At 44.8% G+C, this 23630-nt stretch overlaps 1 protein-coding gene and 1 long non-coding RNA gene across 9 annotated transcripts in view; one reads left to right on the top strand and one right to left on the bottom strand.

Annotated features, from left to right (window-relative positions):
- Positions 1-23630, top strand: part of KCNMA1 (potassium calcium-activated channel subfamily M alpha 1) — a 726269-nt gene that overhangs the window by 514468 nt on the left and 188171 nt on the right. For all 8 annotated transcript variants that reach the window (XM_042909283.1, XM_042909282.1, XM_042909285.1 and 5 more), the window contains 5 exons: positions 4587-4697; positions 7269-7374; positions 9104-9186; positions 12707-12776; positions 18732-18887. In XM_042909283.1, coding sequence (XP_042765217.1) covers positions 4587-4697; positions 7269-7374; positions 9104-9186; positions 12707-12776; positions 18732-18887 — 526 coding nt within the window. The remainder of the gene's footprint in view (positions 1-4586; positions 4698-7268; positions 7375-9103; positions 9187-12706; positions 12777-18731; positions 18888-23630) is intronic.
- On the bottom strand, positions 1352-3296 carry LOC122202763. The gene is made up of 2 exons (XR_006194868.1): positions 3220-3296; positions 1352-1672 (listed from the first exon to the last, which is right to left on the bottom strand). It is a non-coding gene; the product is annotated as an uncharacterized LOC122202763 (long non-coding RNA).

Genomic DNA, 23630 nt, shown 5'->3' with positions numbered 1-23630 from the left:
GTAAATATCAGTCATTAAGACTGATAAGATTGACATTAAGATAGACTAATCAGTAGTCTGAAGAAGTTCAAATCACATTGGGAACAGCATTAGTTACCTTCATAGTGTAACTTTCCTAAATATTCTCCACTGTACATGGATCATTTCGGTTTTCCGTATCTTCAGGATCCTTGGACTGGAGAGGCGGTCCTGGGCCGGACATAGCATACAATGTTTAAAATGGATATTTGCATCACTTTGCCATCCCTTGACTGACCAAATTGTGTGGCTTAAGTTTAAAAACTTGATTTAGAGTTTCTGCCTTCACTCACAGTATCTAGTGATGCTGCAATACTGTGATGTTTTTAAAAAGAAAAATTTTTTTAATGTTTATTTATTTTTGAGTGAGAGAGAGAGCTCGAGTAGGGTAGGGGTAGAGAGAGGGAGATACAGAATCAAAAGCAGGCTCCAGGATCCAGGCTCTGAGCGACAGCACAGAGCCTGATGTGGTGCTTGAACCCATGAACCATGAGATCATGACCTGAACTGAAGCTGGACGCTTCACTGACTGAGCCACTCAGGTGCCCCAACACTGTGATGTCTTAAGTGAGAATGATCTTCGTCCATCTCGGTCCCCGGCTAAGTCTCTCTCCTGGTCCAGTGAGGACCCCTCCATCATCCCCTCCACTGTGTGACGAGGAGGGCATCCTGCTGGCCCAGCTCTGCCTGCCATAAAGAGCGGAACCTGGAATACTCCATCCTCTGCTCTCTGCCCTCTATCACCTTCATCTGAACAAGCATTAGAGTCGGGGACCTGGGTCACATCCTGGGCAAGTCACTTTCTTGCTGTGGGATGTCAGGCATGCGGCTTAAGGAAATTGAGGTTAAGAGAGGTTATCTGCAATGATATAGGTTGTAGGAACATAGGGTTGTTTAGGATTAGGTGAGATTCCGTAGAGGGCCGTAGAGCACTTTACATCTGTTACCTACTGATTTATAGATATCACATGAATCCCACCATTTAATAATGCTTACAATGGCCCAGGCCCTTTACTAGGCTCTTCGCATGTATTATCTATTTAAATAAATCCTCAAGATAACCTCATGAATCAGGAACTAGCACCAGCCCCTCAGAGACTCTGACTTTATAGTTGTAAAATGCAGAACTGGTATCTTGCCCAAGACTATTCAGTTATTTAGTGTCTGAGCTGAGCTAACACGGGGCTATCAAAGTATAAATCTCACATGGTAGATTTGTAGGTGTCATGGAATCTGGCAGAGACAGTTTTGGATGAGGGTCTCTTTGGCATTCTTCAAATCATGCACCATGAACAACCATCACTCTGTGTACAAGGAGGACACACCCTTGCTCTCAGTCTTGAATATTTTCAATTATATTTTCAATCATGGAGGACATAAGAAATTCTGCTTCTCTTCTCCCTGAAATAACATCCTTCCCCAAACTACTGTCCCTGGAATCTTCGAAAGTCTTGCAAATGTTTCTGGAAAATAAATTTCCCTTTTTGCCATCCATCCCTTGTACTCCTGCAGGCCCCTGGTGCTTCCTCAGACGTAGGCTGGTGAGAGCAGATCTTCTAATGCAGATGCTGAGTTAGAGAGGCGACTTCTCCCCATCCATCAACTCTAAATGCATTCAAACATGTTCAATATGTGGGCTTCTTGATAACTTCCACTGTATGGAAAACAAAATGGAGGGAAATGATTATTGGCACAAAAGGAGGAAGTCATAAATCTTCAAATCAGATATAGGACAGATTGGAACAATATGGGTCCTCCAAGGTTGCCATGATAATGTACCTAATAACTCTCCTTGGGCAAAAAGGCAATCTGCTTTCAATCAATCTCGCTTTTTCTGAGCAAAAATACCAATTATGTTGAAGGAAGATTTTTTTTTCTTCCTTTTTGATAAAGGCTGCTCTCCACCCCAGAAATCATGCTGTAGCTAAAAGATATATATTCTCAATTGTCTAGAATGGTATTGGACAGCTAGCATCAAATGAGAAAAGTCAATCCTTTTTTTCTCCCCTCTCCTGCCTGCATTTGTCTACTTCTTAAGAGAAGTGAAAGCTAATTAAAGGCTTAAGGGATAATATTGATTGCATTGGAATATATTTTATATGTACCCAGCACATTTTCAACTGAGAGAACCCTGACTCTTTCTAAGGCTGAATAAATCAGCTGGCAGGGCCTTTGATTCAAGGGTGAGAGGGTGAACTCATCTCCTTCCCTTCCACTTCTTGCACATCTGTCCTAGAGATGAATGATTTCAGAAGAGGGAGAGGCAATGCTGGCCGATGTTCATTCAGGCCTTTGCGTACAGGATGGGAAGGATGGATGTTCAGGCATTTACCCAGACCTATCATTGATTTGAGTCCAGCTTTAAATAATCACCAGGCTTCTACTGGTATAGAACTTTGAGCTTTGCAATGCCTGAGGCAGGAAGCTAGCTGGATGGTATTAGCCTCTCAGCTCCCTCATCTATTGAACGGGGATAAGGAGCTTGCCCAGGATCACACACGTCTTTGGGGGCAGAGCAGGGAATCCCATCTGGCTTATTTTCGCATCCAGGTGAGAGGAAGGGCCCAACCCAGAACTGTCCTGTGGAGGCGCCCGTACATTGGATTCATGCTGGGCTTATTCTCAATCATAGACGTCTGTAGGCAGAAAGCATTAGAATTGCCCCATGCAGCCCCACATGTCAGATCAGGAGGGAGGTCCTATTTCTCTCTCACTTTCTGAACATACTTGGCAAATTCAAAATCAGAGATCTTATGCAAAACATGCAAATTCATTTGCAGCCTGTTTCGTCCATATAAATGCACGTGTCACAAGAAATATTTTAAGATATGACATGATAAAAACGTATATAACCCGAGTGTTCTGTTTACGTCCTATAGTCTCACACGCTGTGTATTTCAGGAGGGAGTTAGTCATGTGGGTTTGGGGCATTTGGAATGGGTGGCCAAGGGACCTCCCTGTACCTGGCTGGCACTTGCTAGAGAATAAAGTGATCATGCTGGGATGTCTCTTCTGAGGCAGCCACTGACAATCTTTCCTCCCTGCGATGGCCTCCGCTTGCCCGGCCACTAAGTGCAGCACCGTAACAATAACAGTCCATAATGGTGATATTATTAACTGCATTGTGCATATTATTGATTTACTCTTTGTTCTGCATCATTATCCTTTCACCAATGAGTTTACTGCCTTATTCTCACATACTTAGTCAAGCACCAAATTACAACGAAAGGGCAGGCTCTTGTAATGGCATCTAATGGAACATTGCATAAGTGATCATCACTTCCTCCCATTATGCGCTGCCTCCAGCCAATGAGCTTTCTGCCTTATTGGAATGTGCACAGAGCAATTATGAGGTGCAAGGGACCTAGCCATTCTAAATTTTTTCCCACGAAATTACCATGCTTCGATGTTCACCACCTACCCATGCCTCAGAGCCCAGCCAGGGATTCAGCCTCTGTCGCTAGCAGCCTGAGAGGCACAGGGACCTGGGCTGAGCCCCTTGCTACAGTCTTCTTATTAGAAGCCAGCAGGTTTCATCTCCACAGTGAGGCCCCTGCTTTGGGTCATGGGGCTAACTCGTGCACCGAAGTGCTTATTCCTGATTGAGCATTGGATAGCAAATGTAAGTGGCCATGGTACAGCCAGGTTGGTTCAGATTCATCAGATTGGTCTGGGAGCCCAAAGATATTGGGGGGACTGTTGTCCCGGCAGTTCTGGAAAAGAGGCTTATCTCCTCAGGGGGAGCCACCATCTCCAGAAACAGAAGTCCACACCTCCCTGGATCAAGGCAAACAGTTCCAGCCTCATCCCTTTCTAGCTTCTCCCCATCTTGAAGTAAATTCCTTCAGCTCTCATGGAAATCCCAGGCACCCTGAGGAGGTAGCTATCTGGGGATGGACAGCCTGCTGCTGATCTCCGATTCCATAGGCGTCCCATCCCCATTTAGCCCTGAATAATGCTCACTTACTGTAAAGTGTTACATGCCCCCATTGTCGGAGGAGTTATGGCGGAAAAATGCAAAATTTCCTTTTTACTGCTTATGGCCAGCAGAGCCCATAACGTGTCAAGCCGCACATTAGCCACCCTGATAAAAGTCCGCTTTCTTACACACAAAATCATCGTTTCAGCAAGATTTGTTATCTCATTACCTGATAAGCTCTATGTCATAAACCAAGACCCATTCGGTAAATCTCTCAGGAGGACGCTTTGTGGGCAGAAAGGGAAAGATCTGAATCTGCAAGGGACTTGATAATGCAGCATTTAAGCGCACGCATAATGTCACTTATTGTTAAAGGCATAAAACCACTTGGCCAAACGGTTGGGCTTTTAATAGGATTTTGTGCAGCATCAGGTGAGAAGCCATATGCCTTTTCTGTCTCGGAGTCTCTGAACACCTGCCAGCACCGCTGCTTTGCCTCACAGCCCTCTGGGGATGGGAGCTGGGCTTTAATTGAGGCCTCGGGAGGAGAAGAATGCTTCCCCGCAGCTGTGTGCTTCCTCTGTCTTGCCTGGGGTGGGTGCTGGGTCCTCGCTGGGTTGGCCCCATCTAACTGGCTTCTCCTGTTCAGGCACATTGTGGTCTGTGGACACATCACTCTGGAGAGTGTTTCCAACTTCCTGAAGGACTTCCTGCACAAGGACCGGGATGATGTCAACGTGGAGATTGTCTTTCTTCACAAGTAAGGGGCCCCTGCTGTTTCAAGACCCTCCACTCAACCAGGCTTCCTGAGGAGGGCTCACTGAATATCTGTGGAGTGGTGGTATGGGGGCAGTGTTGGAGGGTAGTGCAGAGTTGAATCAGCCATGTGGCCTCCTTAAAGAGGACAATCTGGAACCAATGGAAAGGGAACATTAGTTCAGTGGTGAGAACACCACCTGCCTCTGTGGAGCAACTCTGGCAAATAACAGTGAAGTTCATTATGGGTCAAATACGTCATTACCGTCCCATCAGCTGTCTGAATCTATTTGATCCAGGTGTGTCTACAGTGTCTGGTGTGGAAGATTAGCTGTCTCGTGTGGATTCTTTACAAGTGCAGGAGGGACATAGTGGCCAGGAAAGACACAGACATAAGAGGAAGCAGGGTATAATGTAATGGAAACAGTTGCAACAATAATTCCCATTTCTAGAAACCCCCGCTGTAGGACACTGTGCTACTCCCCGTGCATAAGTTCTCTTCTTTAATCAACACAGGGAGTAAAAGTACATGCTGTGAACTCAAGAGTGCTCCATGTGAATCTTGACTCAATCAGTTACTCGCTGAATAAGTTACTTAACCTTCCTGGGCCTCAGTTTTTACATTCAGTAGATAAGGAGATCACAATGGTTTTGGTCTCCTTTCTTGGGCTGTAGAAAGAATGAAAAGAAGCAAGCCATGTCAAGAATGAATCAGGCACACAGCAAGCGTTCAATAAATGTTAGCTAGTATTATGAAAGATAAAATATATTTGGCTAGATAAGCAACATAGAAGGTGGGTCTTATCATGTTTGTTGTGCAGTGGAAGAAAGGAAGAGATCTCCTTCTGCTCAGTGTTGTTGGGGTTTTAAGCTTCATCTGACCCCCATTTAGGTAAAAGGTAGTCAGCCACAGGGATAGAGAGTTCTGGGACTCGGGCATGTTGATGTGAGTGGCACTGTTTTCTTTTCTGATGGAAATGGGCCATCATAGGGTCAGCACTAGCCCCAATTTACCAAGAGACAAAGCTCATGTGTGGTGCTAGCTCCATAGGGGGTTGACAGCCCACAACTCAATCCTGCTCTGAGATCCCACAGAAGTTGACTTTCCTATAAGCTTCTGTTCTGTGCGTCTCCTTCCTTTTGACAGTTGTTCACAGAATACCAAACTGGCTGCCATGTTTGAGCACACCAGCATTTTTTTCTTCTCAGGACTGAATTCTCCAAGTTCTGAAAAGACCAGCCAGGCTATGAACACAGGAGCAGAACTCACAGATCAATTCAGCGCTTTAGCCTCTCATTACCAGCTGAGGGGCCCATCCTCTGCTGAGCACTATGGAAGGTTCAAGAGAAGTACAGTGTGTAGGTCCTGCCCTCATTGGGCATTTCAAGATGAGCATGTGTGCAACAGCTAGAGCTCAACATCCATGCTATATTCACTGACTGAGGTCAGTTTAGTCAAATGGCAGAATCACATGGGGCATTTGCATCAGGGAGAGACCACCACTTCTTACATGACCAGGCAGACTTTCTGAGAGGGGCCAAACCAGTAATGGATCTCGAAGACTGGTTGGATTTGCACAGGCACCTGTTTCTCATCCACTACTTGAGTCTGAACCAACAAGCTGGCTGCTAATGCCTCACTTGCTGGGATTCACCTCCACGTCCCCAGCATCTGTCAGCGTCAGCTTTGTCGTAGACGGCCCAGTTAATTAACCTCTTGAAACTTTGGGTTAATAACATCCCTTCCTCTAGGGTTGTTTTGAGGTTTAAATGAGTTAATACTTGTCAAGTGCTTAGAATGGTATCTGCCACATAGTAAATGCTCAAAAACATGAACAACTCTTACTAAGTACTTAATGAATGTTAGGCAAGCATTGACCAACACAGGTCTTGGTACCTAGAAGGTTCAAACGAAATATCATCTGCCATCTAGCATAGTACTTTATAGAGAACAGATATTTTTCATCTTTGCAGAAGTAATAAATGAATGAATAGGTCAATCCGTGCTTTAGTCCTTGTCCTCCAATGGGAAAGGTATCTGTATGGCTCACACTAAGAATGACGAATAGCGTACACATGTATGAACCAAGAACAGTACCAAGAGTAAATTCACTCTGTCTGTGGCTGCTCAGAGGTGACATGTTTTGATCCAGGCCCCAGGAGATGAGAAGTCTATAGGGCTGAGAAGCAAGGAAGAGGCTTTGAGGGAGGGAAGAGCAGTAGGCTCTGCCAGGGGCACCTTTGACTAATCTCTGAGGTCACAGCTCGGTCTCTCTATTCGTAGAATAGCGATTCCATTCATAACAAAATGAAAGACATTTTGCCCCATAGGCCTCAGACTCTGTGAAGATTGTGAACGGCTTCATTTTACCTTGGTACTGGTTTGGGTTTTCAGTGGGCTGGGGTTTTACTCCTCTTGAGTGTGACCCTTTCATTTCTGCAAGAAAGGGGGCTACTTTGAAAGTGAAAGCCTTTTCCTAGGGCTTTGTTTTTGGAAGTCAGAAAGAAAGGAGGCCACGGAGGCAGAAATACCCAAGTCTGTTATATTAATGGCTGTTTCTTCTCTCCCTGCCAGCATTTCCCCTAACCTGGAGCTAGAAGCTCTGTTCAAACGACATTTTACTCAGGTGGAATTTTATCAGGGTTCAGTCCTCAATCCACATGATCTTGCAAGAGTCAAGGTAAGAAGGAAGAGGTGACTTCTGCTTTTACTCCATCTGAGAGGGGGACTGACTCTGTGGTGAGGGCATATGCCTCCCAGGATGACCAAGAGTCACCCCCATTCCCCTAATGCCATAAGTCAGTATGCCACCAGCCTTGACATCACCCTTCCACTGGCCCCAGGGCTTTATTCTCTGGCACCTGCCTTCTTTCACTTGAAATAGTCGTAAAATTAGTTCCCTCAATATCCACACTCCTCAAGGAAGCAGACTAGTTGTATGGACTCAGTAGACTCATACACAACATCATAATAAAGTAATTCCCATGTTAAATACTGAAATTAGACTCAATGTAGCTCTGAAATCTATTATTTACATTAGAGAGGAACATGAAGTGTAAAGTATAAATAAAATGTGAACAGGCCATAAAACATTTTGAGCTTCCTTTTTTTTGGCCCCCACTAAAGACTAAAAGTGAAAAACTAACCATGCAGATATCTGATATCACTTAGTGATAGGCTAATCTTTCATTCCCAAATCTGCTAAGTTAGAATCTTCTTATAAAGCAGACCTGAGGTTTATAAAGGAAAGGGCTATAGCAAAGTGACATCTGGTACTTTGCTCATTTTGTATCGGTTTTGTGAGCACATTCGATATTTGCATGGCAGTGGGTATAGATTAATATTGTGAATCCACTGACATCTAAATGCTCACTGTGGTTCCAACATAATTTAGTAAATCATGTAATTGGCAAACATGAATAAGCCAGAAGGATTTGGGTAAATTCTTTGGGTTATTAAAGAAAACTAGAGACAATTTGTGACATACCATGGAGGAAACCGTGGCCCCCCACCAAATGCAGGGATGGTCTGTTAAGTACAACAAACCAGGGAGGACGGATTGCAGACCTGGGCCAGCACGAGAATTCTTATGCTTATAGAGTCCAGTTAATCTTAATATTATCCAGACAGGATCCAAGTTATGACTTAATGTGAAATCTAATGAGAACTTGGAGAAAATAGTTACTGTTCAAGGACCTAATTTAGATGCAAGCAATTATTAGCATAACTCATCATTCCCTCAAAGGAATCAATCTTTTTTTGGCTCATGTTTAGATAAGTCGGTAGGTTTTGAGGTCATCTGGAACACATCATTTCATACACATGGATGTGTTGTCTTTTGAGTATCTGAATGCTAATTCAGTACTAAACGATACCGAGCTGTTATCTGATTTAGGGCTCTTACTGCCTTCTATGCCACAGTTAAGATGTGAACAAGATCAGATGAAGGACTTTGGAATCTCAATTTCTGAATCCCCGACTACTCGGTTAACTTGGTAACCTGAGAGGAGGGGTTTAGTCTGCCTAATGCCATTTCCCGACTGGAAAAATTAGGATGATGGTGTAGATCCGTTGGTTGGGAAAGGAGGCAGGGAGGGGGACTGAAAGCCTTAATTAATTGTTATGTGAAGAAATCTGGAAAGATTATACCTAAGTGACTGTGCAAAATGAAAAGTATAATTACCAAGGTACATGTCGTACCCTCTAATGGCAACAAGATGAAATGTTTATACCATAATAAGAATTTGCAGCCTATACTTTTGACAAAAAAAAGATAATCTCCCAGGATTATTTTTTTTCTTTCCTTGGAAACTACCAGGTTCCCCAAAAGCTGTCAACAGAGAAAGATTGCAAACCAAGCATGGCTATTTATATGTTTGTGTTCTGTGATCTTCCTTTTGGTGTCTTAGATAGAGTCAGCAGATGCGTGCCTAATCCTTGCCAATAAGTACTGCGCTGACCCTGATGCTGAAGACGCCTCCAACATCATGAGGTAACGCCGGGGAGGCCAGGGAAGGCTCTGGGCTTGGCACTCTGCAGCCCATTGGCTGCACTTTGGGGTTCTCTGCAGAGCACCGTCTCTGTGGGGCCTTCTTTCCCCCATAAGATACCCTACACCTTGCCACAAGCATAGGTGTGGGGGGAGCTGAGCCACTGGTGGCTGTGGAGGGCGATGACACAAGACAAGCTTGTCCTTGGTGAATGGGAGCCCTGGGGCTCACAACTGGTTTTGGGATTGAGGTATTTCGGACAGGACTGGGAAAGGAAAGATAGATTTAGATGGGTGCAGGCCTGAAGTAGGGTACCATGTTCCCTAAGGGAGAGTGGACCTGGGATGTCTTAACTGTGGGTGATTTTGTCCCTCAGAGGAAATTTAGAAGTATCTGGAGATGTTCTTGGTTGTCATAACTAGGGGATGCTGCTCACATCAAGGGGGCGAGTAGAGGCCAGGGATGCTGTTCAACATCCTACAGTGCACAAGACAGTTACCCACAGCAGAGAAGTATCTGGCCCAAAATGTCTAGTGCCAAGCTTGAGAAGCTCCATGTTAGAGCTTTTTGAGCTTGTCTGTAGCATGTTGATTAATAGCCCCACAAAGAGGAGTTTGTCGACTGATGAGCTTTTGTTTCAACCAGTTTTCCAAAATGAAATCGTGTCTTTACTGAGAGCCTTCTCAGTGCTTTTAACACTAATATGAATTTCTAAGAGAATGTTCTACAGAGAATGTATCAAACCTATTTAACTCCAATGCCCCCTTTCTTACAGAACACCTTTGGGTGGGTGTGGGCACACTCTGGAAAACATGGCTCAGTGCCCTCCCTGTGAATGGGCGAGGCCCATAGAAGGCCCTTCCCTGCCGACTCCCCACTCCTTATTCTTTTTGCATTTCAGAAGAACACTGTTCTGTGACAACAAAATGATGGACGAGTTAAGATATTTGGCTCCAGAGAGTTAAAGCCCCTTAGGATTCTTCTCCCCTCCCGTGCACATTGCAGAGTAAAGAGAACTGGGAGGGAATCATAAAGAGACACTTCCGGAGAAGAGACCAAAGAGAAGACATCTCACTCCCACTACATTCCCAAGAACACTTGCCTAATTGTGGGCAGCCGTCCTTTGGTCCAGACAGACCGCCCTCTCCCCACATCCTGGTTTGCCACCATGTCCTGCGAATTTACCTGGGGTGAGGGCTTAGGGAGCTGCTTCCTCACCAGGCTCCCATTGCCCTTCCTTCGTTTCTCATCAGTGGCCCCCAAGTGACATGAGCTCTCCCATCGCTGAGTTGGGGGAGCTCCTCCAGTGCATTTGGGATGAGCGTGTCTTTCCCTCAGCATCTGGACCTTGTGTCTGACAAGCGACAGCTGGCACAGTGTTCTCTTTCCTCCCGCTTCTCTTTGGCAATATGCTCAGTGCAGTTGTTTTAAGGAAGTTGATGCATGAACTCTTGTAAGCGTGGGACTTGCCAGCCTACGGGGAGATGATGGAATGGGGACATGTGTCCACACCTCGGTCCACCCGCTAGTCACAGCTGGAAAGTGACTACAACAGCTCAGCAGAGAGTGCTTCAGTGAGCCTTTCCTTGAACTAGGATTTCCATCCTCCCCGCGTTTTTGTGTCATTTGAAATGATAAAAATGTCCCTTTTAAGGAACTAGGCTTCATTATCTTCAGATTTGCAAACATAAAAAACAAAAGAAGATAAAGCTTAATGTTTTGATCCCCCCAGAGAAGTTTAGGGCTAGGGCTTTTTTTTTTTTCCCCAAAAGTGAATAATTGAAATGAATAATAGCTTTGAAACGGGCAATTCTCTTAATCGCAGTATTTTACTTAAGTGCAGTAGGGCTAATATGAAGACATGTAAGTTATCAGGGTGATTGGCATGATGCCAAGACATAAAACTTACCGAACAAAGTTAGCATCATAAGTTTAATGATGCCATTCATTAACCAGAATCAGAACTAAGGCGCAGGCAGCAAAAGGGAACAGGAAACTCAGGGTTAAAAATGGGCTCTGTCTTTCCCTTATTTGTATAATCCTCCTTTCTCCTTAGTTTAATGAGACCAGTCTGCCCCTTTTGAAATTAAAATGTCAAAGATCCATTTGAAATGAGCTAATGCAGAAAAACTGGCTGATGCTATGAGCAGAATTCTGAGGGCTGACTGAGGCTCAAAGTCCTTGAGTTATTAAGCATGAGCCAACACAACACTTCTTCAAAAATAAAATGAATTCCTTCAAGTGCAAAAGCCCAGGATGAATTTGTGCAGGCAGAAGCTTACGAGTGATCCATTTCCTAAATTCACAAGTTGTAGCTTTTCAGCCGAAATGGCTCCCTGGCTGCCTTCTCTCCATTTTTGCACAAAAAAGGCATGGAGCACAGAGCAGTTTCTTGGTGTGAAGTTTGTGAGGGTGGTCACAATAAACGCACTTGCATTTCTGAGTAGGCTTGGGAGGTGGGCCTTTCAGTGGAATTCCATTCCTTCCTTGTCACGGAGGAAATGTATAATGTCACCTCTGACAGAGTCGGTAATGACAAAAACCATAACTTACACGTGGAGAGAGCTTTTAATGATTTCAAAGCATTTCCACATCTGGTCTTTCATTTGCTGCTCATACCAGAACCTGTGAAATAAATAAAGCAGGTACTGTTGCCCCCAATGTCCAGATGAGGAAACAGTCACAAAGAGCCCAGGGATTTCCTGAAGGTCACCTAGTTCCTTCGTACAAGACTGGGACTGGAATCCAGGTGTTTCTCTTCTTCCACCTGTAGCCCAGTGACTGTGTCAGGGAGCAGAAGCGAGGGTTGGGGGAGGGGATGGGCAGTGGTCCATAGAGAGCATGGACTGAAGGCGGTTTGAGCCGGGCGATTTTCTATCAGACTGTGACCCCTGCAAGGCCTCGGTACTTATCGCCAACCAGCATTAAAGTTGTCATTTAGACACCAGTATCTGTCGAAAGCTGAGTCATTGATCCAGTCTTAAGAGCCCGGCTCAGAAATCATTTTTGTGAGTGGCCATGTGTGTGTGTGACAATTAGCATCATTTGTCAGACTGCTTGTTTGATTTGTCATCGTTGTCTCAAGTTAACTTAGAGAATTGGACTCAGAGCAAACGGTTTCTAGGCTCGTCCCTAGGGTATGTGAGACTGTAAGCCGTCAGCCCCATGAGTTGGCTCCGTGAGTTGAGCTTCCTTTATTTAGATGCCTAGCCCACGACCCCTGCTCCAGAGCCCCCATTCCAGTGCACACATACTCACATGCCAACACCAAGGCACCACAGGACTGCTCTCTTCTTCTATGCCCAGAACACAGTCTGTGGCCGTTTTGTGATTTCTTTTTCACACCACCATGGGGTACAGCAATGGACACACAGTTTAACTTGGCCCTGTGCCTCAAGCTCTCTGGATGGGCCTGGCTGCTGGCCCCACATTCACTCCATTTGGGTGTAATCAAATCAATGTTCCCATCAGACTCCAAGGGTTAGGCAGATCCTGCCTCAACTCTGGTTCTTTCTTTTTCAGAGTAATCTCCATAAAGAACTACCATCCGAAGATAAGAATCATCACTCAGATGCTGCAGTATCACAACAAGGTAGGTCAGCGAGAGCCTAGCCCAGGCTCAAATATGCACGTGTGTCCAGCTACACACACACGCGCACACACACACACACACACGTATGCACACACGTGCACACATATGCACACATATGCTGCTACAATCCAAAGCCCTGGAAAAGGGGGTGGTGGGTAAAAACCTCCCTGGGACTTTTTTGCAGGGCAAACACCTTGTTCACAGTTGGTCACTGAAAGGAAGCATGTGTTCCTTCATGTTTCCAATAGGAAGCATCTATTAGGCCCCCAGGTTCAGAACATTGATGCGATCTTAGATCCCATTTCAACAACTCCCACTTTCATGTGCTGCACGCATTTCTTCATTCGGTATTTACTGACTACCTACCAGGTGGTCAACACGCTACCTTGACCTCCCTAACCCCCCATGGGGAATCCTATGTTGTACCCTCAGGCGCTTCACAGTCAAGGTGTAGGGAGTGTCCCAGGCAAGTGATAGGACTTTTCTACCTGGCACCATGTGACCTGGAAGAACAGATCGCATGCTGGGTGGAGACTTTGGAATCTGGCATTCTCACCCTCAAGATGAGAACTGGCATTGTTGAATTCGGGAACATAGCTGCTCTCCAGAGATTAAACATAAAGGAATTTTCCTAGTGTTTTAGTTTACAGGGGGACTGGAAAGAAAACAAACGGAGTCTATGTTGTTTCCCTTGTGATTTCTTCCCAGTCTCTCATTCAAAGGCACTGATCCTTCACCCAGCTTGTCATTAAATTCCCAGGAAAACAGCTTTGGGGGAGGGAAGGTGGCACCTTTCTCTGTTCGATATGGAACCGGTTATGCCCATAATGAGGCTCAGAAACTGGAGGCTCAGTACCTGGAACCAGGTGTCCTGTCTGAACAGAATAACTCCCTGCTGGGTTATGAGTGAGTGCGTGTCCCATCTTATAGGCCATATTCCCTACGAAATAGGCAGTCAGGTGACCCAGAGAAGACCCTATTCTGCCAAATGCACCAGTGCCATGCCATTATTTCTTAATTGCTGGCAAGTGCTGTCCCATTTTGCTGTGTGGAGGCTCATCAGAGGCCATTGCTGAGTGGAGCCTGCTGTCGGTGACTGGCCTACCACTTGGGTCTGCTGCCCACTGCCCAACCCTCGGCAGGTGGTTCCATTGTAGAACGTGTTGCGTTCCAGCCAGTGGGGCTTGGTGGTGAGCACCCAAGGTCACATTGTCCTGTTTGTCTTGGGAAAACCCAAGGACATTGAAGAGATAAAGTAAGATATTGGTAACTCACAAGGATTAGGCCAGAGAAGTTTTTATTGACAGCAGCGCCTGTAGGTAGAAGTAAATTTTATTAGCCAGGCTGTGGCTGGTGACAGCTCCTAAGGCAATAAACTCTTCTTTCATTTATGATATGAAATTTCATTTAGCGTGAGAGTGTTCTAAGCTGTTGTTTAGATTTTTGGCTGAATTTAGATCAAATAGGAAAATTAATGTTATATGTTTAGAAAGGGATGTCAGTTCCTTTTTCCTCTCCTTCCAATGAGTGCTGATTCAGCATCTTCAAGAAATTAAGGAGGATTTCAGCGATGCGATTCATGTCAAGCTCAAAGTAGCTCAACGGACCTAGGATCCAGATGGTACCTGGGCAGTACTCATGTGACCATAGCAAGCCGAATGACTTTTACAAACTGCTTCATTGTAATTATTCAGAAATAAGGATGAATGGCATCAACTGATCCATGATTATTTGCTTAAAACACATTTTGGGGGCACCTGGGTGTCTCAGTCGATTAAGCATCTGACTCTTGATTTTGGCTCAGGGTCGTGGGATTGAGCCTGGCATCAGGCTCCACGCATCAGATTCTCTCTCTCCCCCTCCCTTCGCCCCTCTCCCCATTCCAAATAAATAAACAAACAAATAAATAAATAAATAAATACCCCACACATTTTATTTAGAACCACCCCAATCTATTTGGGTTTCAAAGTAAGGCAAAATCACATATGAGACTTTGCCCCTGTAGGATTAGTAAGGGTACAAGGAACAGAGTGACCTTGATACAGGGCATTTTTCTCTCTCATTTCATTTCTCTCTTCTAGAGAGAGCAGCATGTCCACCGGTGACTGTCATGCCGTTCCTCATGGAATTGCAAGTGGGCATTTGTCATCCTGCTTTATAATTGTGCTGTTCCATGAGATGCTTCCCCCTAACGTTTAATATGTTTTTCTTCCCATTACCTTATAATAGTATTTTTCTTCCTCTCTCTGTACTTTCTCTTCACCCATGCCTAAATGCCCAAAGATGTCCACCCATTAAAACTCTCTTTCTTGAAAGAACCTGGTATGTGTATGTAAACTTAAGTTACATTGAACGTATTTCAAGTGATAATTAATTCCGTAATTGGATACTGGACTTAAAATATAAAGAATTTTAATTCCCTGCACCCTAATGATGCTGGAATTCCAGGGGTGTAGGGAAGCTGCGTACTTTCTTTCTGCATGTAAAACTGGTCCTGAGTTTGTCATCATAGTAATCTCAGACACTCATGTCCTATTTTATGGTTTTAAAAAAGCTTGACATCCATTATCGCGTTTAGTTCTCATTTGACCATCTGTGCATGTTAGCATCCCAGTGTGACCTCAGATGGGGAGTCTAAACTATGTCTCAGACAGAGAAGCTCTGGTAGATACAACTCATGGTCACTTGGCAGGCAGTGAGCTAACATCAGAACTGCCAACTGCCACTTTCTCTTTAAATAGAGCCACACCCCACTGAACCAAACTGTGGTTCCTCACAGGAGGCCTTAATGAAAGACTGATGTTCCCTAAAGTGGATCTGAATTCATGGAGAGAAACACTCGGCCTAGCCATCTCTGAACACAGAAAGATAGTACAGGACATTTTTGATTTGAGTGTAAATGTCTTGATGCTTTTCAAGGAAAGAACAGTTTGTGATATCTTAGAAAAGTGTCACTTCTGATGACTTAGCTGTTAATGGATTTTTTTTATTTTTCAAACAGCTTCTAGAAAAAGAGGTTTTTGCCTGGGACCTGGAAGCCAAGTCCCAGTGGCCCAAAGGAGATGCAAGTTATTTGCGCTTCCTCACTAACAACCCTTACACACTTAGGTAGTAGTGTTAAAGTGTTTTCTCTGAAATGACCTTCTTTGTTCCTTATGGTGGCTTCCCCAAAGTTGTGTGTGCAGGGAGAGCTGGAACTAGGACTGGAATTAATCTCTCCTGGTTTCCTGTTATTATATGTCCTCACATTTTCACGTTCCTTCTTCTTGAGATGAGGAATGGTTCAGTGGCTGATCAGAGGGAGACCCTGGTCCTGCTAGGCCAGCTCTATCAGGCCTCATTCTCCAGGCCACAGAGGATTTGCCTCTAGACTTCTGTGCAATAATGCTGGCATTTTCCACTAGACCTGACTGTCCCTCATATGAAGGACAGAGTTGCCAGGGGAACTCTGGGGAAATTTCCTCTCTTCGTTTCATGCATACACATGTCCCTCCCAGCCTTTGGTATATCCCTCCCTGCTTCATGCTCCACAATTGGGGAAGTTATGATGGCCAATAAAAGGAGGCCATATGGAAGCCTGAGAAATGAAACAAACTTGACTTTCCTGTGTAATAACGTGTAAAATCTATCTAAGGAACTCAAACCAGATGGGGACATGGGGGACCCAAGGCCCAAAAACCTGGACTTCCATACCTGCAGAAACCAGGCACATGGGGATATGAGAGACTCTGTGGAAAAGGTTTTGTTTGTTTGTTTGTTTGTTTGTTTGTTTGAAGGTACCATGAAGGGTATGTGTCCTTCGAATCTCCTTTCACACTTGACGATTTACTTGTTCATTACGTAGATCTCATTTGTCCTCAGATGATGTGAATGCAAATGAGGATTTCTCCACTGAGACTGAGGTATTCTCTGTGGTGTCAGTATTCTCTGTGGCCTTCATAAGCCAGTGAAGAGTAGGGAGGAAAACAGGGTAAAGGGCAAGGCTACTCGCTGGAATCAAGCCTAAGGGAGAATGTCTCTGACACTCAGCTTGACAGAAATTCCCATCCGCGATGGCCCACACACCAGACATTTTTAACCATGCTCTCATTAGGGAGGATAGTCTTCTCTCCCAGGAGTCACTGCTGGATTAGGACTGTGAGACTGTCACAGGACTTTGCAGGAAGGAATTTCACAAGAGTCGTATTTCTGAAAGCAGAGCAAAGAGCCGTTGGACTTGCTGTTTGTGTCCACAATGGCGTCTTTCATCTCTTCTAGTAGGTACAACTGTAGTGTGTTGTCCTGACACTGAAGGGAAACCTCCAGGGGGTTCCTTGTGTTTGCTGCTCCATGGAGAGAAATAGTAATTTCTGGGCCACGAAGTCTTGGCATCAGCAGGAACCTAGCAGGGCTCTCTGCTTCAGCCTCCCATGAAAAACAAGAGGTCTTTCCATTGTGACTTGGAAAAACACTTACTGAGTTTTTGGGACAAAGACCTTGCATTTTTGGAGGTAGCTTTCTCCATTTGTTAGACACATTAGATCCGTAGAAAGTTCCTTTATAAAACAAGTCAAAAATCTTCTTTCTTATAATATATACATCAGTCAGTCCTAATTCTGGCCCCTGGAACGAAGCAAGACAAGCCTAATCTCTCTTCGGCATGGCAGCACCTGTGGTATTTGGAGGCAACCATCTTGTCTCCCTGAAGGCGTGGCCCTTCTTCCAGCCAAACACGGATGGCTGTCTTAACTGTTTCTCCAAAAATGTTTTCCAGAACCCCCACCTCTCCTTGTGCTTGTCATTTTTCTCTGGAAGTTATTCAGTTTATCAGTTTCCCTCTTTAAATCTGACTGTTACAACTGGATCAAGTATTCTGGAGTAGCCTGACCAGTTCACAACAGAAGGAAACATTCATTTCCCTTGATCTGGAGACCATTTCTAACAAGCAAGCATTGGCCTTCTCTGTAATCTGTCACACGGTTGGCCTCTTTTTCGGGTTTGAGTTGCCCACACACTTAAGTTTTTTCCTTCTTTCCCCTCAGCTCTGCTGCCAAGTTAGGTCTTCTCATTTTGAATTTATACAGTTGATTTTTTTTTTTTTTACCCTAAATGCTGTACTTGACATTAAGGCCTTTAAAATCTTTTCTGGTTGGTTTTCTGCCCATTTTTCTAACCCTGGAGAACTTTTTGAATCTTGATTCTTTCATCCAACATATCATCTCTGGCTCTCTACTTCATACCGCTTAAAACTAGTTGGATGAGCATACATCTGGGTCCTTATCTCAGGGTGTGACCTAACTGTTGAATAGGATCAGTCCGTCTGCCAGAGATTGTACCAGGTCTACACTGTGAGTTGCCTGATAATTTAGGTCAGTGCTTCTCAAAGTGTGGTCCCCAGATCAGCAGCTCAGAAGCACCTCGAACTTATTAGAAATGCCAATTCTCCAGCCTCACCCTGTACCCTACTGGCTCAGAAACTCTGGGATAGGGGCCAGCAATATGTGTATCAACCCTCCAGGTGATTCTGATGCCCACTTAGCCTTGGAAGCCATTGATCTGGAGTATTGGGATTGCAGATAAAAAAGGAATCTAAAACACACAGACATCTGATAGTCTGAGTCTGTTTGAGGAGCCAATTTATGAACAATTTAACCAGACATCCTAGTAGCATAGGCTGATGTGTCTGTCACAAGAGGAAATTCCCTCTGGACTTTGTTTGGCTACATGACAAACCAGAGGCGGGGGACCTAGGTTTGGGAGGTGCAGAAGCAATGATCCAAAGGGAAGACTGAAGACTGAAGTCTGCTGAATGGGAGAGTCAAATAAAACACCAAACACCAGACTCAGGAGAGGGAAAGAAAGGATGAGTCTGAATGCCTTCTAAGCAGCTGGGCAATGTTGCATTTCCCAGAGGAGCTTTTCAACAATTGAACATTTAGGAATGAAAGGTCTCATACCTTGCTTTTGCTTCCACAGGCGCATCTGCTAAACATCCCAAGCTGGAACTGGAAAGAGGGGGATGATGCAATCTGCCTCGCAGAGCTGAAGCTGGGGTTCATAGCCCAGAGCTGCCTGGCTCAAGGCCTCTCCACCATGCTCGCCAACCTCTTCTCCATGAGGTCATTCATAAAGGTAACGTCTTGTCCTATTAGAGCACATTAGCCCCGGATTCAGTTTGTCGTGGGGTTGAGTAGAGAGCACAGCTTAAACTCAAAACAGATCGACGGGCTTTAACCACTTTGGTTAAAGAGAAATTCCTTGTTACAGATTTGGGCACAAGGCCAACTTCTTTCAAAATTATGTTTTTATTTTTATTTGGCACATCCACGGCCATTAAATGATTGTTCAAAGCACAATCCTCTCTTTTTTTTAGATAAACCACATGTTTATCTATCAACAAAGCCTCCGCTGTTAAAACAAAAATATGATTTATATACATTCCATATGGCACCAGAGCGCCTAAAGAAAAGAATTATCATTTTGCTCTTTTACATCAAGTGGCTGGTGGACCTCTCACTGTGCGGATAAATGCAGACCATGTGTTTGTGCTGAAGCCCAAACCCCAACAACATAATTCATTTATTTATTTCTGCACAATCAAGGAGGCCAGCAGGGCTGACATGCCATGGTTATTTGAATGGAGAGTGAATCTATGAACCGAACCCTCAGCAGCGGTGCCCTGTACCCTGTGACACGGGCGGTCTGGGTATGCTCCTCGTCGGCCGGCTCACCCCACAGAGCTTACTGGGCAGCCACCCAGAGCCTCCAAAGTGGACCCTGCCTGTTGGACCAACCCAGGCAGTGAAAGACCCAACCCTGTCCTCACAGGCCAGGCCAGGACAGTTTCCAGGACACTGTGTTGAGAGTCCAGGCCCCTACTAAGAGAGTTTGGAGACTGTGGGATAATGGTAACACCAGTCCTTATCCTTGGTCTGTTCCTGGCCTAGACCATCAAAGAGGCAGACCAGTGCAGTAAAACCTGCCTCGTTTGGGCCTTTCAGACTTGGCATTGGTGGCTATTAGCTCAGCATCTGGGCTTACATTCATTCCCCTTCCTGAATTTGTAGTGATTGGAGTGGGAAATTAATGAGTTACCAGGAGGTCCAACAAAGGGGGGCTCGAAGCTCTGCAGTCAAATGTGTAAGACCTCCGGCCCTTTGCCGCCATTACTGCTATGTCTGGTACCAGTGTTAGTGATTTGGGGGAGGTGAGGAAATAGCCTTGCACTCAGTGAGAGGGATGAGTGGGAAGGGTGGGGCTGGAGGTGATGGACCAACTCCATGTGCGTGTTCACCCTGGGCATCCATAGCTGTGTGATTAGAGCAAGGCTTTTTTTCTAGGTCCTTACCCTCTGTACCCACCTAATTTACATTATTTAGCCAATTTATAGATAATAATACTTTATATAAAAGAACAAATTGTTTTGGAGTCCCTTCAATCACTTTAGCAAAGGATGCCTTGATCAAAAAATTCCTGCAACTCACTATGGTCCCAAAGACCTCATCAACTCCACAGATCTCCAGGCTCAGACCCAGCTCACAAATAAGGACATGGCTTTTTTTTTTTTTTTTTTTTTTTTTTTAATGGCTTCTTTAATCCAGGCTGCTGTTCCCCTGCCTGGATGAAACTGAATGCAGGCAAAATGGAGTTGGCAGGGGAGTTCTGTGTGGCTGGACTTAGAGGCATGCCCCAAAGCCAGACGTAGCCTTGTGTCTCCCACGGCTCTTACATTCAACACAAGGAGCCCAGACCCCAGGATAGAGGACTGTCACCAAGAGAGCTCTCCTGGCTCATTCGACCAAGTTCTGGTGGTTTCCTCCAGCAGGGAATTACCCACAGACCCAGGCACAAGGTCTGAGACCTGGGCTCTGCTTCCTTACGTTGACGTAACGTGGTCTTGGCAGGGCCCTACCACACATGGGGCGCTTGACATGCGTATGTTTTGATTTTGTGGTGCCTGCATGGAAACTAGAGCTGCCTGTCAAGAAAATTAATAAAATGGATGTGACGCTGATTCTTCAGTGTTATTACCAGCAGGGAGAAAGAACTTCTGTCCAACTTTCCTCAAGACCCTGAAGGGCCTCACCTCTGGAGCCAAGGACGTCCCCTCCAGCCCAGCTAATCCCACTGCCAAGTTCCTATTTAGGAAGAGCCTGTGGGAGAGGCCCAGCCAGGCCCCGGTGTAACTGAAAACACATTTCCCTCCTAGGGTTATGTTACCGTGTTATTTCTGCCCGGGGCCAACTCCTCTGTGTTTGGAGGTAGCTCTCTGAACATGGCCTCTTGACATTCAGGTGGTCTTTGTGTTGGAATTTGCTAAGGCACATGACCTGGAAATAACAAGGTTTACCTTCATATAGGTTTTTTTAATTTAAAATAAGGACAGTGTTAAGCATGTGCTCCCGTTCTGTCATCATCGTGTACTTACCCTCCAACCCCCCGATCCTTGTCTCTTTTAGGTCATAATAAACACCATGATGATGTTCTCCTCGGCATGTTTATGTATTATCTCTCATTCCATAGGTCACAAAGCCTTCACTCCTTTTTATTTGGCAGGTGGGAAGATGGAAAAGAGAATCTATAACTGGATGAGTGTTTACAGAAACGTGCTTCCTTCCCCAGTGTTCCCCATGTCCTACAGCAGACAATTCATTAGCACTTCCACAGAGACAGGCAGGCCTTGAGGATGGAGGGAGGTGGGACGAGGCTTTGGCACATTTGATCCCTTGAGAACACTTAGCGTTTCTGGAAGCCAAACGTGGAGTGTGAGCTCAGCCTGTCCCTTGCCCTGGGCAGGTACAGCGTCTATTTCTTGGTTCTGCAGAATGCATTGTACTCTGCCCCTGTTGAGCAGAGAAGAAAGAAGAACAAGACTGAAATTATGATATATCAAAGGTAGAATCACGGTGGCTTCCCACTGGGCTTTTCGTGTCCATGAGACCAAAAGCCAAGGCTGGAAGTAAGGACAACAAAGCTCAACAAAAGAGAGATGGGGTACTGGTATGCAGGGGTTACAAAATAGACCCAGCCCAGAGGTACCAGGAAAATATGAGGAACACCTGTTTATCCCCTGAACAATGTCACTTGCAAAGTTTCTTACCCTGGGGCCTCATTGCTCCTGAAAGCCTAGCTTCCATTTTGGAGATGTCATCTCATAATTGATCTAAACTTTCGGGGAATCTATATTTTTAGCCCACATCCTTGGGGGTAATGAATTCAAGTGTGCTAACTACTGTTAAAGACTTTCTCCTGGTTATTTGTATTTAATTTGCTCCGCTTAACCCTCAAGGCATGCCCTCCGCAGTTGCTTGTCTGCTAGGATTTATTTAACAAATTCATGCTAACCTTATAGCCAATACCTTCACAAAAGAGGCATGGGTTGGCCAGTCAAGGGTCCTCTGACCCAGCAGCCTGTTAATGAGAGGCTAAGCATTTTCCCCAGCAGCACCCAGATTTTGCCCTGGGTTCCTTTAAGTAGTGAAGGTGATCGTCTGGTTCCTTTGACTTGTCTACATCTACATGTTAACCAGGTGATCCCATCCACCTGTCAGGTTCAAATGAGAATCTTCCTAAGGTCTTCCGTAAAGACAAAGACAATGAACTTATTTAGCCTGTCTGCCATTGCCTCATAACGGACCACACTTACCCTCTACTTGGCTTCCTCCCTTGGATGTATTTTAAGATCCATTGATTTTTTTTTTTTTTCTTTTTCTTTTGGTTTTAGAGTTCTAGCATGTAATACTTAAGTTTCTCTTCAGCAGATGTGGTTTCAAGTTGGGGCTTGACCTGCCATCTCTGTGAATTATGCTATTATTCTTACTAGGATTAGCTGTCCTTGGACATGATAAGTTGTGTGTGTGGGTGTTGTATATAATTTAGAGAGTGATTAACTCTTAACATGTCTTTTCACTCTACACGGAGTCTTCAGATTTAGCACATTTAAATCACTCTCGGGATTGCCAACTATTTTAACTCTGCTAAGCTACCATTTATGCGTGCACACGCACACACGGACACAGCCTGGAACATGGCATGCACTCCGTAATTATTTCTTGGTTGAATGAATCAATTAGGAAACCGGGAAAAGTATGTGATGTCCTTCTTGTATTTTTTCTCCCTGTTTTACAAGCTTTGAAATTTGTAGGTGAAATGTTACTTAATATTGATCACAACAGTCTCCTGTCACATTTTCTATTTCTGAGTGAGGAAGCCATAGGAAAATCAGGTCCATGTTCTTCAGAGCATATCTGAAGTGGACTTCAGAGTCCACTGGCTGCAGTGGACTTTGCTGGACATGAAAAACGTTTGTTCATTATTGATATTACCATATTAAGATAAATACATAGTCCTGGTGCTACTTGTAGCCAAATGAATCATTTTAATACCTTTATTTTGGGTTGTGTTTATGTGCAGATGTGTTTCTTATATGCATGTGTGAATGCATTATGGTTCAGGAGCTAGAAATATAAATCAAGACTCTAATAATGGCTGAACTATAGTGAGTTCTAACTGTGTGCCCAGCCCTGGGCTAATTGTTTTATGTACATCAGACATTTGCTTCTCACAGTGACCGAACCCAAAACTGGCACTGTTATCATCCCCACTTTCCAGTGGCAGACGCTGTGGGTTATGAGAAGTTCAGCAACCTGTATGAGGGCAGAAAGCCTAGAATTGACAAATTCATGTGTCAGACCAAACAAACTATCTCCAGGTCCTTGGGTACACCAAGAGGAAATACGATAAATGGTAAGGGGGACCTTCGCTAGTGCCAGCATCATAGCTTTCTGTAGTTTATGGAAACGGTTGCTTTGGTAGAGATTTCCTGAATACCTACTGTATTCCAGACAGGGTGCTAATCTCACTGTCATCTTCATG

The sequence above is a fragment of the Panthera leo genome, chromosome D2 (assembly GCF_018350215.1).
Source record: "Panthera leo isolate Ple1 chromosome D2, P.leo_Ple1_pat1.1, whole genome shotgun sequence".
Classification (NCBI taxonomy): Eukaryota; Metazoa; Chordata; class Mammalia; order Carnivora; family Felidae; genus Panthera; species Panthera leo.
This window is presented reverse-complemented; position numbering and strand designations above follow the sequence as displayed.